General features: G+C 39.9%; 3 protein-coding genes and 1 pseudogene across 3 annotated transcripts; 3 read left to right on the top strand and 1 right to left on the bottom strand.

Annotated features, from left to right (window-relative positions):
* Positions 1-796: 796 nt before the first annotated feature.
* Positions 797-3,496, bottom strand: LOC107689353 (zinc finger CCHC domain-containing protein 9-like). Its single transcript, XM_016487314.1, has 6 exons — positions 3,409-3,496; positions 2,457-2,803; positions 1,490-1,640; positions 1,310-1,402; positions 1,166-1,234; positions 797-1,060 (listed from the first exon to the last, which is right to left on the bottom strand). The coding sequence occupies exons 2-6, from the start codon at positions 2,793-2,795 to the stop codon at positions 948-950; spliced, it is 765 nt and encodes a 254-aa protein (XP_016342800.1). The 5' UTR covers positions 2,796-2,803; positions 3,409-3,496; the 3' UTR covers positions 797-947.
* Positions 3,497-4,848: 1,352 nt separating this feature from the next.
* LOC107689362 (zinc metalloproteinase nas-13-like) lies at positions 4,849-6,931 on the top strand. The gene is made up of 6 exons (XM_016487326.1): positions 4,849-4,894; positions 5,072-5,183; positions 5,339-5,486; positions 5,908-5,989; positions 6,093-6,214; positions 6,858-6,931. The coding sequence occupies exons 3-6, from the start codon at positions 5,357-5,359 to the stop codon at positions 6,869-6,871; spliced, it is 348 nt and encodes a 115-aa protein (XP_016342812.1). The 5' UTR covers positions 4,849-4,894; positions 5,072-5,183; positions 5,339-5,356; the 3' UTR covers positions 6,872-6,931.
* A 1,704-nt stretch (positions 6,932-8,635) lies between these two features.
* Positions 8,636-10,006, top strand: LOC107689798 (alpha-2B adrenergic receptor-like). Its single transcript, XM_016487957.1, has one exon. The coding sequence runs from the start codon at positions 8,636-8,638 to the stop codon at positions 10,004-10,006; it is 1,371 nt and encodes a 456-aa protein (XP_016343443.1).
* Positions 10,007-12,269: 2,263 nt separating this feature from the next.
* LOC107689791 (alpha-2B adrenergic receptor-like) lies at positions 12,270-13,584 on the top strand (annotated as a pseudogene).
* Positions 13,585-14,019: the final 435 nt, after the last annotated feature.

Below are 14,019 nucleotides of genomic sequence, written 5' to 3'. Positions count from 1 at the left end.
CACACACACACACACACACCACATATTCGCAACTCAAACTTGACATCGCAGTCTGTTCATTACCAAAATAAAATAGTCAACCAAAAATATAAAAGGTTACACTGGTCAATTTAAATAGTCTGTGGTATAACTGGTCCACTTTGTATGCCAAGCACATTTTTGCTCATGTGAAGATGATATTTCTGTCGATATACGAACGCGTGTGAAGTACAAAGCCACTACATTATAAATAATAGTTTCATTCAAATACATCGTGAATATGGAAACATTAGGATTTGTGCCGAATGAGAGGTGCGTGAGCCCAAATAACGCCTGGTACTTTCAGTTTCGCTTTGTTTTGGTTTATATATTTTTATTTCATTCTTGTTCTGTTCTGAATACCATTACATTTATATGATTTGTTTTGGAGTGAGCTATACTAACGTATAGCTATGTTAATAGTGTTTATACATTATAATAGTTCACTTTATTTGGTATTATTTCTGGTATTATTACACTCTCTCCAAACGTTCTGCTGCTCACAAAACATCAATGAGAGCGAGTTTGAAGAAAGCTGACTGGTCACGGTCAAAAATATGTTGAGGACCAATGCATAACCTCCAAATATGCGCTCGCTCTCATATGCACGCACGCACTGTCGCGATCTAATGGCGGATCCTTAAAAACAATTACCGGAACGGAAAATCCAAATTCTGACATTTTCAGAGTATTCAGAGCAACATAAAAATCAGAAAATATAAGCAGCTATACAATTATAGGACAAAGTTTTATATATATGCCTTTATAATTTGTTTTATTTTTTTAATTGTACAGAATTACACTGTAAAAATTTTGACCATAAATTCACAGTAAATTACTGGCTACATTGGTGAGTTCATGACTGGAGAAACCAAACCTAAATTGCAACGATCAGTTAAATAGTCCATTTCTTCTCAAGCCGCGGTGGATCAGAACACCACCACTTTGTCTTTTTTGGCTCGTGCTTTCTTCACAGGCACATGGACGTCCTCGTGGTCAGCACTGATTCTATTGGACAGCCGACTGAGGGTGATGGAATTAGCTGCCAAAAAGAAGTTTGAGTTAATTTACATGCTTCTATTTCCAATTAAAGAAGAAGATACCAAATTTTCAGTGGATGTGGTTACGTTAGGACTGAGCAACTCACTTGAGTTCTGGTGTTCAGGACAATCTTTCTGAAAGTGTTCCACTGAGCCACAAACCCGACAGCAACCGCCTACAAAAACAAAGCTCCACGACATGAGTGTTAAAATTCAAAGATATTTAGTGCTTAAAGAGGGACATCACTGACCTGCAGCATACAGTCCCTTTGGGTTGTCAGGACAGGCTTTGGACAGATGTCCAGTCTGACCGCAGATAAAACACTTGGCATATGGGTAATTACCTAGAAAAGAGCTGCATTAATTCAGTAAGTCATAGCAGGTTTGATTTTGTTCATTTTAAGCATCCAAACGTCTCATTCAACTCGTACCCATGGCAGGATCCACTTTAGCATGACATCTCTGGATCTCATGTTCGGTAGAACCACACCGATAACAGATCCCGCGACCCATCTCTTCATCGTTATCCGCCTCTGGGCAGTCAGCGAGACCATGACCAGGCTTCCGGCAGTTGAAGCAGATCTAGATGGAAAATATGAAAACATAAGTGAGATATTTCATATTTAGACTTATTAATGATCTATGGAAGCTAATTTCCTCTTATTCAATTCTTAAAATTATATAAATTCTTTTGGTGTTTTTTTTAATTTTTTAATTAGGACAGTAATTTAGACAGGAAGTGAAGTGTGAGAGAGAGAGGGGACAGGATTGGGAAAGGTCCGTGAGCTGGGACTCGAACGGCGCTATATGTCTATACTGGCGCCGACCACATCTCGCAATTCTGACTTTCTTAAAATTGCTAGTTTCTCTCACAATTCTGAGTTTTTTCTTAGAATTGTGAGTTTTTATTTCAATTCTGAGTTTATATCTCGCAATTCTGAGTTTGTAAACTCAATTTTGAGATACATCTCGCAGTCTTTTAGCCTATATCTTGCAGTTTTGAGTTTATATCTCGCAATTCTGAGTTTGTAAACTCAATTTTGAGATACATCTCGCAGTCTTTTAGCCTATATCTTGCAGTTTTGAGTTTATATCTCGCAATTCTTAATTCCCCCCCAGAATTGCATGTTTATATCTTGTAATTCTGACTTAAACTCTTGTAATTTCGAGTTAACATCTCACAATTCTGAGAAATTTGCCAGTATATATATATCGCCGGTTTTCTCAGAATTATGAGAGAGAGAAAAAATGTAAGAACTGAAAGAAAAAAAAGAGATATAAACTCAAAAATGCGAGGGGAAAAAAGACCGAATTGTATCATTTACCGTTTTTATTTTTTTATTCCATGGTGGAAAAACGCTCCCATTGTAATCATGTTACATGCATCCTGCTCCTCGCCATATTGTTCTTTTTGGTGTTTTGTCTCTTTATCCGTCTGTTCTCTCGTCTCACGTCTTTCTTCAGTGCTGTTGCCACTTCTTCTCTCAGATCCTGGTCCGCGGGCGTCTGACCGGCCTGCTTTAAATACTCCAGAAACCCGTTCACGTCGTCACTGTCATGCTCCCGTTTCTTCTTTTTTGGGTTGTGTTTCTTTACGCCCGGCCCCTGCTTGATGTGTCGGCCACCGGTGCTTGTTCCTGCTTCTCCAGCATTCCCACTCGCCTTCAGCTGCTTCCATGGTGTGGCGTCTGCTGCTTTGTGTTTATGGACGTTGTTCGCTCGGGCCCACCTCGTCATTTTGAGTTCTGTTAGAATAAGAGAATATATTCATGATCAGATGAATAACATATTTACTATATAAACAATTGTAGCCATAGTTTCTGTCAATACCAGAGTCCATATACTAACAAAAATATTCAAAATGCATCATGGAACTATAGAAGTGCCATGGCAATATACCATGTTGTTCACCATGAAAGTGCTTTGAAATACCATGGTGAATATGGTAAACATTCAGCACCATGGTATACAAAGTCGTTGTCATAACATAAAAACATATTTAATAATATATCGAAGAACAGAACTCTTACACATCTTTAAACCGAAATGAATCTGATTTACAGTAACAGTCACTGCTGATACTGTGGTAATTTGCCAGAAACGAAAATGTATAGGGATACATGTCGATATATAAGGGATATTTCGTATTTAGTATATTAATTCGGTTTATGCTTTCAGATAGCATGAATATCAAAATCATCATCAAAATCAGATTTTTGGAAAAAATTACCGCGGTTATTTTCCGACGGCAATCATCAGGGAGATTAAGCTCTATAAAACATTCCTGGCTGGTGGAAATCTATCTCTTGTAGTAAAAACTATAATAATTTAATTAATTTTACACGCTCACCACAAAAGACTATCTTCGACTATCAGCTGACAACTAAGTCAACAACAAAACAATTCACGTGTGTTTTTCTGTGTCCCACCAATAAAACCGTCCGGAATGGAACTACATCATGAGCGTTTTTGGTTCCTACCGCTATAGTAAACGGGCTCTCATTGAAGTTCACAGAACTAATAAAGAGCCCCAGGTGGCCAAATAAGTAGCAAATCCAGGACGTGTTTAAAAGGACATGTCGTTTTATATAATACTGTCCCTTTTTCCACTAGTTAGCAACTGTTTTAAATGCTGTGGTTCGTTTTACTGGTTGCATGGCTTTCTGAAGTTACACTGATCACACAAATCTGTCACAAGTAAATCAGAAATTCATTATATTCTGAGTTTACATTCGTGGATATAGCATATGGATTCAAATAAAGCTGTTTTTGTGTTTAAGCCTGGGGAACTCGTGTGGGTACATCGAAGGCCACTGAAGGAAAACTGCTGCTTTTTTTTTAACAAACTAAACTTAAGTTATATGACATGATGTCTTTTATCCACAGGATATATTAACTCACCGCAGAGTGGACCACCTCATCTGACAAAGACAAGTGAAACGCAGCTTGGTAAGACATCTGTATATACGCAACAGCATGACCGATCAGAGCCTTTAGACCGGATTTAATGTCTTTATCAATGTCTTTAACAGATTTTGAGGGAGACTATGCTGTACAGGAGGGGGATATCTTACTGCCAGCAAGCCCAAATCTCGTTTTATATTCACGATCGAGACTAGAGCTAGTTGTCATTTAAGGCAAGATACTACATACATTTTTTCCCCTTCCCTTCATGCACTTGTCAATTTTTGGCTGTTTTACTTCCAAAATAAGTATTCTTTCAGAATACTGGGGAAGAGTATTCTGGGGGAAAAAGTGTTTATTTTATTACACTTTATCTGTTTGTGTCTGTAGATTTCAATTACAATATGTATCTTTAAAGACAGTTTCTCAAAATTAGTTTTTCTCTCTTTAGCTGAGCCAAAAATCTCCACTTAAAGGGATAGTTCACCTAAAAATGAAAATTCTCTCATCATTTGCTCACCCTCAAGTTGTTCCAAACCTGTAGGAGTTTCTTTCTTCTGTTGAGCACAAAAGCAGATATTTTGAAGAATGTTGGTAGCATTGACAGTAGCCATTGATTTCCATCATATGGAGAAAAAAAAATACCATGGAAGTGGGTAAATTATGACAATTTTGTTTTTTGGATGAACTATACCTTTAAGTAGGACTTACATCAAAACACTATCTATATTCTATTCTATTGCATGTCAACAAAATGAAACCAGTGCTTATTTAATATACAGTATAGTGCCTCATTTGCATATTTCAGAACACTTGTGATACAAAAACAGTTGCCTCTGTGTTTCTTTAGACTGTCAGGAATGCAGTGAGTCAGCTGTGGGCTGAGGTGGATGGAAGTTTGTCAGTGCTTATGAAATTGATTTTTACTCTTGGTGAGTTTGGTGTTGTGTTTTCTGCAGATATTACCCTAATACCTTAGTGTGCTCTAGTCGTATAGTCACAATTTCAATGATTAGATCTGTATGTCGTGTGTTTAAGTAATATCAGGTGAAGATGCATTGATATTCAGAGAAGTAATGTTTGTTTCTGTATTTGTTTGCGGTCTTCAGAGGACAGGACTAAAGACATTCTTAATGCCAATATGATTTCCGCGAAGACGTGCGTCAGATTTAATCCACATGCTAATGAAACCGACTATTTGCACTTTGAGTACGGAAAAGGGTAAGTCACAGATTAGAGAAAAACTCATTTATAGGGAGTGTAATTCGATGTCTTTGTCAGGACACTTTTCCAGTATATTTCAGACTTGGAAAAAGTCTATCTTTTCCATCTAGTGTCATCACCGAATATCTAATCTAGTTTGTTGTTTCCTAAAGGTGTGCATCTTATGTTGGATGTATGGGGGTGAGCAGCCTCTTCTGATTGGGCCAAATGTAAAGTTGGGAACATCTGCCACGAGATCCTTCACCACGAGCATTCCCGATATGACCGTGGTGATCATACTTAGTAAAAACATTGCCTCTGGTACAGTATGCATACTACTACGTTAATTCAGCATTTCAGCGCAATTTAAAAAATGCTAATGGAATTCCTGTCATAATTTAGAGTAGTAGTTTTAGTATACATAATTTCAGTTTAGTCTGGGATCATACTGTTGCACTTTTGCAACATCATTTTACCATTTAAAATAAATAAACGTTTAGTTTAGGTTTCTTTAACCCAGTTTAGCCTGACATGTGAAGTACTGTAATAGTTAGTCAGTGAGAAAAAATGCCTAGTTTTATTGTGGAGTGGAAAACAATGAAATACAGTGATGATTGAGAAATGAACAAAAACATTCTCAAAAGCCTGACTGTAGATTGAGTGCAACAGGTTTTCCAGCAAAGTTTTGATCATGTTGATAATTCAGGGGCCTTAAAGTATCAAATATGATTTTATTTTACAGGGAAAGAGGACAATTTTGTGAAGAAAAAGGGGAACACCCTCGGTCTAAAATATGACCTGGAATCAATCATGCATTATGGAAAGTAAGAGTTGCAGTCGAAATGTATCCCGAAATAGTTTGCATGGCTGTCTGGGTGCATGATGTGCTTTTGGCTGGCCGAGCATTTCATTAGTTCTGTTTTGCAGCAATTATTTCTCTCGCAATGGAATGCCCACAATTGAGCCCAAAGAGAGCAGTGTAACAATCGGCCAGAGGAGTCACTTGTCTGATCTGGATGTGCAAAGGATCAGGAGGCTGTACCACTGTGGTACGTCATATGTGCACATTTATCATACCAGGGATATTATAGTTAACTCAAATTAAAAACATCAAATAGATTTGTTACTTGAAATGAAAGGTTAACTGATGCAAAATATGAACTTAAAGCAATAGTTCACCTAAAAATGAAAAGTTGCTGAAAATGTACTCACCCATCCAAGATGTAGATGATTTGGAGAAATTGAGCATTACATCACTTGCTCACCAGTGGATCCTCTGCAGTGAATGTGTGCCGTCAGAATGAGAGTCCAAACGGCTGATAAAAAAAACATTTCAAATGAAAAGGGAAAATATAAAATACTAATTCAAAATGATAATAAAATCTATAATAGGCTCTCAATGCTAAAATAACACTAGGAATGTAAGAACCTGAGATGCCTAAAAATGACAAAACCTCAGGATTCGCAGTATAAAAATGGAAAGCCGTATATAGACCAAGAATTGACCTGTCAGACACTATTATGACCCACTAGAGTTCTGACGGCTGAGGAGAGGAAGTGAACTGAATCAATAGCAGTATCTCTAAAAGACCTGATGGACTTATTTATTGATTTTATCTTTACCTTGCCATTGACTTTGACATTGAGAGTTCCAGCTGCTCTTCCTGAATGAATCTACTTTCTTCATTTCAGACGAGACACGATAAGGATCAAGCGAAATGTTGAATGGTTACTTGATAACAGAGGCATTTTGAATCTAGGAGGACAAATAAAGGTTTCAAAATAGAAATGCATATGTCCTCAATTCTTGTTTTTATTGTCATTTTTGTTTTGTCCAGTAGGTGGTAGTCACTGTGCGTTTTTAGGTGGACAATGTGAGCAATGTGAGTGGAGTCTGTGTTACCAAAAAGAAGTATGAGGCACAAATGTACATACAGTACCATCGCATAAAGGTCACTTTTATAGCATATTGCAGCGTAGTGTTTTTCTTTTGGATTCTTTAGTGAGTTTGCGTTTAATTTCACCAGCATGCTGGCTAATCACAATCCATTTTCAGTGTTTGGAGAGCTAAATCTGTTTCATTTCATCTGATATCGTTTTATTGTGTTTTATAAAGGCAGCCTTAATATGCGTAGTGATTCTAGTCAATTGTATGCTTCATTACCTTTAATTGTGGCCTTTTAAATAATGATATATGGGTATAAGTTTTTAGTTTTATTCGCCAGACCTCTTTTGCGTAAATTGCACAGGGAGTTGGTACTCCATGGGAACCTGAAATCTTCTGTAAGTATCTTTAAATTTATATAAATATAACGAGAAGGGGGAATGATGTTGCACAAATAACTAGTACAAGTCTCACAAATGATTCTTTCACACATAACGCGTTTTTGCACTCTGCTTCGTTTTTGTTTTCCTCCTCTTGCAGTAATCCACATTCAATTGCTTTGGCACTTAACTATAAATTAAAAAAATAAAATAAAATTACAACTGGCTGGTAACCCTGAGAAGGAGTGCTTCTCTGACGTGACGTCATGGCGGGCGCGCTCAGTGAGACTCGAGTCAGTTCACTCCGGTGACTGATGCGCAAACTTCTAGAAAACGTCTAGAAGAAGACAATGGTATAAGAATAAAATAATGGAGAAACGAATAGAAGGACTTAAGTAGCCTATTCGAATTCTCTGTTTCTTTTTATTCCGCTGATATTGAGGAAGTGTATTTTGTAAAATATTGAAAGCAATTATTCAAGTCTTAAAGTCCAACCTTAACTGGAGCATTCCTTCGTGGATTGTTTTCCCTTCTCTGACATGGAACTGTTTATGCAAAGATCATCTGTCTTTACAACGTTTGGTATTTGAGGAACTGTAGTTTTGGCTTGGCTGGAGCGCGTTTTGCAGACGGTGAACCTTTTTACGCATCTTGACAATTTTAGAGCTGCTCGGACACACAAACCCACGGATCTACCATGTTTGAATCATTTTTACATTTTTATATTCTGCAAATTTACTTTGTCTTTTACTGTCTAAAAACTTAGTGTATTGTTTTGACGCGCTAGTGTCCTTGCGCATCTCCACTTATCAGTATTTAAAACATATTTGACTTATGCTGTGGAAATTAATACCACGTTTTTTATTAATAGTGGCCGGTTTTGTAGTTACGCATGTTACGTTTTACTTGCTGATTGATTTTGAATGATTTCCTTGTGAAATAGACGGACTACAGGACTTTTAAATGCAAGTGCAATATCTTGACTTGTAGTGTTTTTTTTTTCGTGTTTTTTTTTCTTCTTCTTGTTGAAGTTCGCCGAAGGAAGCACCTAAAGGATGTCGTTCTTTGATGTAAAGACTAATTTTAGTTATTTCCCTTTTTAAATGATTTTCTAAAAGAAAGAATGTCTTTGGAAGAATTACGCTAGGATTTAATTCTGTATCAAAAACTGCTTTGCACTTCTCTGTCTAGCCTGGAACTTCAATATGACCGTAATACAGCCTCCAGATGTGGCGTGCAGGTTGGGAGCAGGAAAAAATCTTAGTTCTGAGGTTAAAGCATGCGATTCCAGTTTTTCTTATTCTCCTGAAGCCACAGCTGCCTTCGCCACCGCAATGACTCTCATCATGCTCTTCACCATCTTCGGGAACATCCTGGTGATCATCGCCGTCCTGACGTGCCGCTTTTTACGAGGACCTCAGAATCTTTTCCTGGTGTCCTTGGCTGCAGCGGACATCCTGGTGGCCACACTGATCATCCCGTTCTCCTTGGCCAATGAGCTGATGGGCTACTGGTACTTTGAGTCGTTTTGGTGCGAGATCTTCTTAGCGCTGGATGTGCTCTTCTGCACGTCTTCCATTATACACCTGTGCGCCATCAGCCTGGACCGCTACCTGTCCATCTCCCGGCCAGTGCAGTACGCGACCCAACGCACCCCTCGCAAGATCAAGGGGGCCATATTGGTGGTGTGGCTCATCTCTGCGGTCATCTCTTTCCCCCCGCTGGTATCCATGAATAAGACCCAGCTGGATAAGGATGGGGTCCCACAGTGCAAACTCAACGAGCACATCGGGTACATCCTGTACTCCTCCATCGGGTCGTTCTTCGCCCCGTGCCTCATCATGATCCTGGTGTACGTTCGCATCTATCAGATTGCCAAGAAGCACACTAGATGTCCTCCGGGAGAGCCGAGGAAAGACTATGCAGGTGGTGTGCCACCAGGCCGAGAGCTGCAGAACGGGGAAAACCAGGGAGGTGTTGACCCTGCGAATGTCCCTAATCCGACTGCATCCAGATCTGACGCCGTAAACCAGCCTCAATCATCAGCAGAAAGTCGGCAGCAGATGAAACACTCAAGGAGGTGCAAGGACTACGAGGACAGTTCAAGCTCCGGCTCCGACGTCGAGGCAATTGGGGGACATAATGCCAACGGGACAACCTCCAGTGTGGGGGGGGCGCCGGAGCTTGGCCACCAGACATCCTCCCCAACCCAAACGTACCGAAAAGTCATCATAACATCAAAGGGCAGCCAGCTGTCCTCTTCAAACATGACACCAGCAGGAACTCCGAACACCAGGAGGAAAGCCTTCATCGTCCGCGAGAAGCGGTTCACATTCGTCCTGGCGGTCGTCATTGGGGTTTTTGTCGTCTGCTGGTTCCCGTTCTTCTTCAGTTACAGCTTGCAGGCCATTTGTCCAGAGGCTTGTAAACTACCAGAGCCACTTTTTAAGTTCTTCTTCTGGATTGGCTACTGCAACAGTGCCCTGAACCCGCTCATCTACACCATCTTTAACAGGGACTTCCGTAAAGCCTTCAAAAAGATTCTGTGTAAAAAGTATAAGGACTGTTCTTTTTGAAACTGGACAACCCTGAAAAACAGTGTCATAGAGTAAAGTGTCATTGCTCCCTCTAATAGTGAAGCTCACAAAAATGGTCAGGGTCATTTCACTCCAGTATTCAACCTATACTTTGTCATTTTGACATTTTCATGACAAAAAGTCCTTTCAGCCCAGACTATACCATTATTGACTGCACGTTGTATTTTTGAAAGTTGCTAATAATTTCATTCATATATATATATATATGAATGAAATTATTAGCAACTTTCAAAAATACAACGTGCAGTCAATAATGGTATAGTCTGGGCTGAAAGGACTTTTTGTCATGAAAATGTCAAAATGACAAAGTATAGGTTGAATACTGGAGTGAAATGACCCTGACCATTTTTGTGAGCTTCACTATTAGAGGGAGCAATGACACTTTACTCTATGACACTGTTTTTCAGGGTTGTCCAGTTTCAAAAAGAACAGTCCTTATACTTTTTACACAGAATCTTTTTGAAGGCTTTACGGAAGTCCCTGTTAAAGATGGTGTAGATGAGCGGGTTCAGGGCACTGTTGCAGTAGCCAATCCAGAAGAAGAACTTATATATATATATATATATATATATATATATACACAATTACTTTTTTGTGACTTGTTCTCAATGTTGGAACTTTTTTTATCAGTATATATCAGTTGAAAGATTGAAAACTGCACCTACAAAGCCTCTACAAACAGAGATCATTTGACAATTTGTTTTCCTTGCCAAAGAAACACGCCATTTGTAGATCCTTTTTTCCTTTGCATGTTCAGGATTGTCTTTGAGTCTTTATAAATGTCTTTGCAAGGCAGGGATTTGGAAAGAGCATTTTTAGTTACTTTATTTTTGTTCTTTAATTGTCATGTCAAAATAATGTCACAAAGCAAAAAATGCAAGACCATTAGGATACTGAAGAAAATAAATAAATATCTCTTAATTTTGGGGTGAAAAATGACCTGACCATGTTTTTGACTGGATTTTGAAAATCATACGGATAAATAAATATCTGAGAATCACATAATGGTTTCCTCTGTATCCAGAATTTTAAATGACCGCTATTTACTATTCTCTTGAGCGTGACTAATATTACATCAGCAGTTCCCTATCCTGAACTGAGTGGATATATCGGCACACATTCCATTCAATTTTGTAATTCATCAGCTGAGGTGCCACATCAAACATGAGAAACTCTCACAAGATTGTGCTGGTGTCTCTCCAGAGATGTTCTGGCCTCCAGGATGTTGTGACCTTTCCAATGTGCATTCAAAGACAATGCGACTCTTTCTTAGAGACACCTCTGGCTCTGGCTCTGGCGCTGCATTGTGAGATCACAGAGCTGGATATGAGAAGATTTCAGAGAGCTTCACCTCTCTGGAAAAGTGCCAGAGCTCTTAACGCCAAGAGAGGCTTTGCTCTCTGGGGTGAGAGAAAATAAAGCAAATGCATAGGTATATAGCTTGAGCTAGCTTTAAAATTGAATCCAAACACCCTCTGTTTAGATTAAAAGCATGGTTTTGACTGACATTTTTGCTGGTTTTCAGATTTTAACCAATGAATGACATGGATTTCCTGGATAAGAGTGTGCTTGGTCTCTGTTATCGCTCAATTTGATGGATTCTGATTGAAAGTAATGGCCGTTGTGTCTGTAGGCTGATGCTTTGGGTTATCAGAACCTCTCCCAGTGTTTTCTGTGTCAAAAAAAGAGCAGCAATTATGTAAATGAATTGTGCACTTATTAATGCCTCTTGATAAGACTTTTTATTATTTTTGTGCTGTCATAAGCAGGTTTGTGCACTTTAATTTAGCTTCTTAATGATATTAGTGACTGCGTGAGTGCAGATAAGTGAATCTAGGCATGTAACAGCATGTCTTGACAATAAAACTGCTCCTCAGAATTTGGTTCCATTAAGCTTTTTATTAATAGTGGCCGGTTTTGTAGTTACGCATGTTACGTTTTACTTGCTGATTGATTTTGAATGATTTCCTTGTGAAATAGACGGACTACAGGACTTTTAAATGCAAGTGCAATATCTTGACTTGTAGTGTTTTTTTTTTCGTGTTTTTTTTTCTTCTTCTTGTTGAAGTTCGCCGAAGGAAGCACCTAAAGGATGTCGTTCTTTGATGTAAAGACTAATTTTAGTTATTTCCCTTTTTAAATGATTTTCTAAAAGAAAGAATGTCTTTGGAAGAATTACGCTAGGATTTAATTCTGTATCAAAAACTGCTTTGCACTTCTCTGTCTAGCCTGGAACTTCAATATGACCGTAATACAGCCTCCAGATGTGGCGTGCAGGTTGGGAGCAGGAAAAAATCTTAGTTCTGAGGTTAAAGCATGCGATTCCAGTTTTTCTTATTCTCCTGAAGCCACAGCTGCCTTCGCCACCGCAATGACTCTCATCATGCTCTTCACCATCTTCGGGAACATCCTGGTGATCATCGCCGTCCTGACGTGCCGCTTTTTACGAGGACCTCAGAATCTTTTCCTGGTGTCCTTGGCTGCAGCGGACATCCTGGTGGCCACATTGATCATCCCATTCTCCTTGGCCAATGAGCTGATGGGCTACTGGTACTTTGAGTCGTTTTGGTGCGAGATCTACTTAGCGCTGGATGTGCTCTTCTGCACGTCTTCCATTATACACCTGTGCGCCATCAGCCTGGACCGCTACCTGTCCATCTCCCGGCCAGTGCAGTACGCGACCCAACGCACCCCTCGCAAGATCAAGGGGGCCATATTGGTGGTGTGGCTCATCTCTGCGGTCATCTCTTTCCCCCCGCTGGTATCCATGAATAAGACCCAGCTGGATAAGGATGGGGTCCCACAGTGCAAACTCAACGAGCACATCGGGTACATCCTGTACTCCTCCATCGGGTCGTTCTTCGCCCCGTGCCTCATCATGATCCTGGTGTACGTTCGCATCTATCAGATTGCCAAGAAGCACACTAGATGTCCTCCGGGAGAGCCGAGGAAAGACTATGCAGGTGGTGTGCCACCAGGCCGAGAGCTGCAGAACGGGGAAAACCAGGGAGGTGTTGACCCTGCGAATCCGACTACATCGACTACATCCAGATCTGACGCCGTAAACCAGCCTCAATCATCAGCAGAAAGTCGGCAGCACTCAAGGAGGTCAAGGAGGTGCAAGGACTACGAGGACAGTTCAAGCTCCGGCTCCGACGTCGAGGCAATTGGGGGACATAATGCCAACGGGACAACCTCCAGTGTGGGGGGGGCGCCGGAGCTTGGCCACCAGACATCCTCCCCAACCCAAACGTACCGAAAAGTCATCATAACATCAAAGGGGAGCCTTCATCGTCCGCGAGAAGCGGTTAACATTCGTCCTGGCGGTCGTCATTGGGGTTTTTGTCGTCTGCTGGTTCCCGTTCTTCTTCAGCTACAGCTTGCAGGCCATTTGTCCAGAGACTTGTAAACTACCAGAGCCACTTTTTAAGTTCTTCTTCTGGATTGGCTACTGCAACAGTGCCCTGAACCCGCTCATCTACACCATCTTTAACAGGGACTTCCGTAAAGCCTTCAAAAAGATTCTGTGTAAAAAGTATAAGGACTGTTCTTTTTGAAACTGGACAACCCTGAAAAACAGTGTCATAGAGTAAAGTGTCATTGCTCCCTCTAATAGTGAAGCTCACAAAAATGGTCAGGGTCATTTCACTCCAGTATTCAACCTATACTTTGTCATTTTGACATTTTCATGACAAAAAGTCCTTTCAGCCCAGACTATACCATTATTGACTGCACGTTGTATTTTTGAAGAAATGAGCTGTTGTTGTAAAGCAAATATATTTGTGAAAATAAATGTACATTTGAATCATCTGCATCTTTTGCGGAGTAATTTTCGGCAACTGATGTACAAGTTGCTAATGATTGTTTTCAGATATTCGTGACATGAAAGTTTTGCTGGCTGGCTGTTGTGTACTGGTAGCAGTGATGTCCATTAGCAAACCTGAGTTTTATTTTTGGTTTAAATGATGTTAATGTTGTCAATTAGATTTGTT

The sequence above is a fragment of the Sinocyclocheilus anshuiensis genome, unplaced genomic scaffold (genome assembly GCF_001515605.1).
Source record: "Sinocyclocheilus anshuiensis isolate Anshui unplaced genomic scaffold, SAMN03320099.WGS_v1.1 scaffold393, whole genome shotgun sequence".
NCBI classification, from domain to species: domain Eukaryota; kingdom Metazoa; phylum Chordata; class Actinopteri; order Cypriniformes; family Cyprinidae; genus Sinocyclocheilus; species Sinocyclocheilus anshuiensis.
The sequence above is the reverse complement of the archived record's forward strand: the minus strand, read 5'-3'. Positions and strand labels throughout refer to the sequence as shown.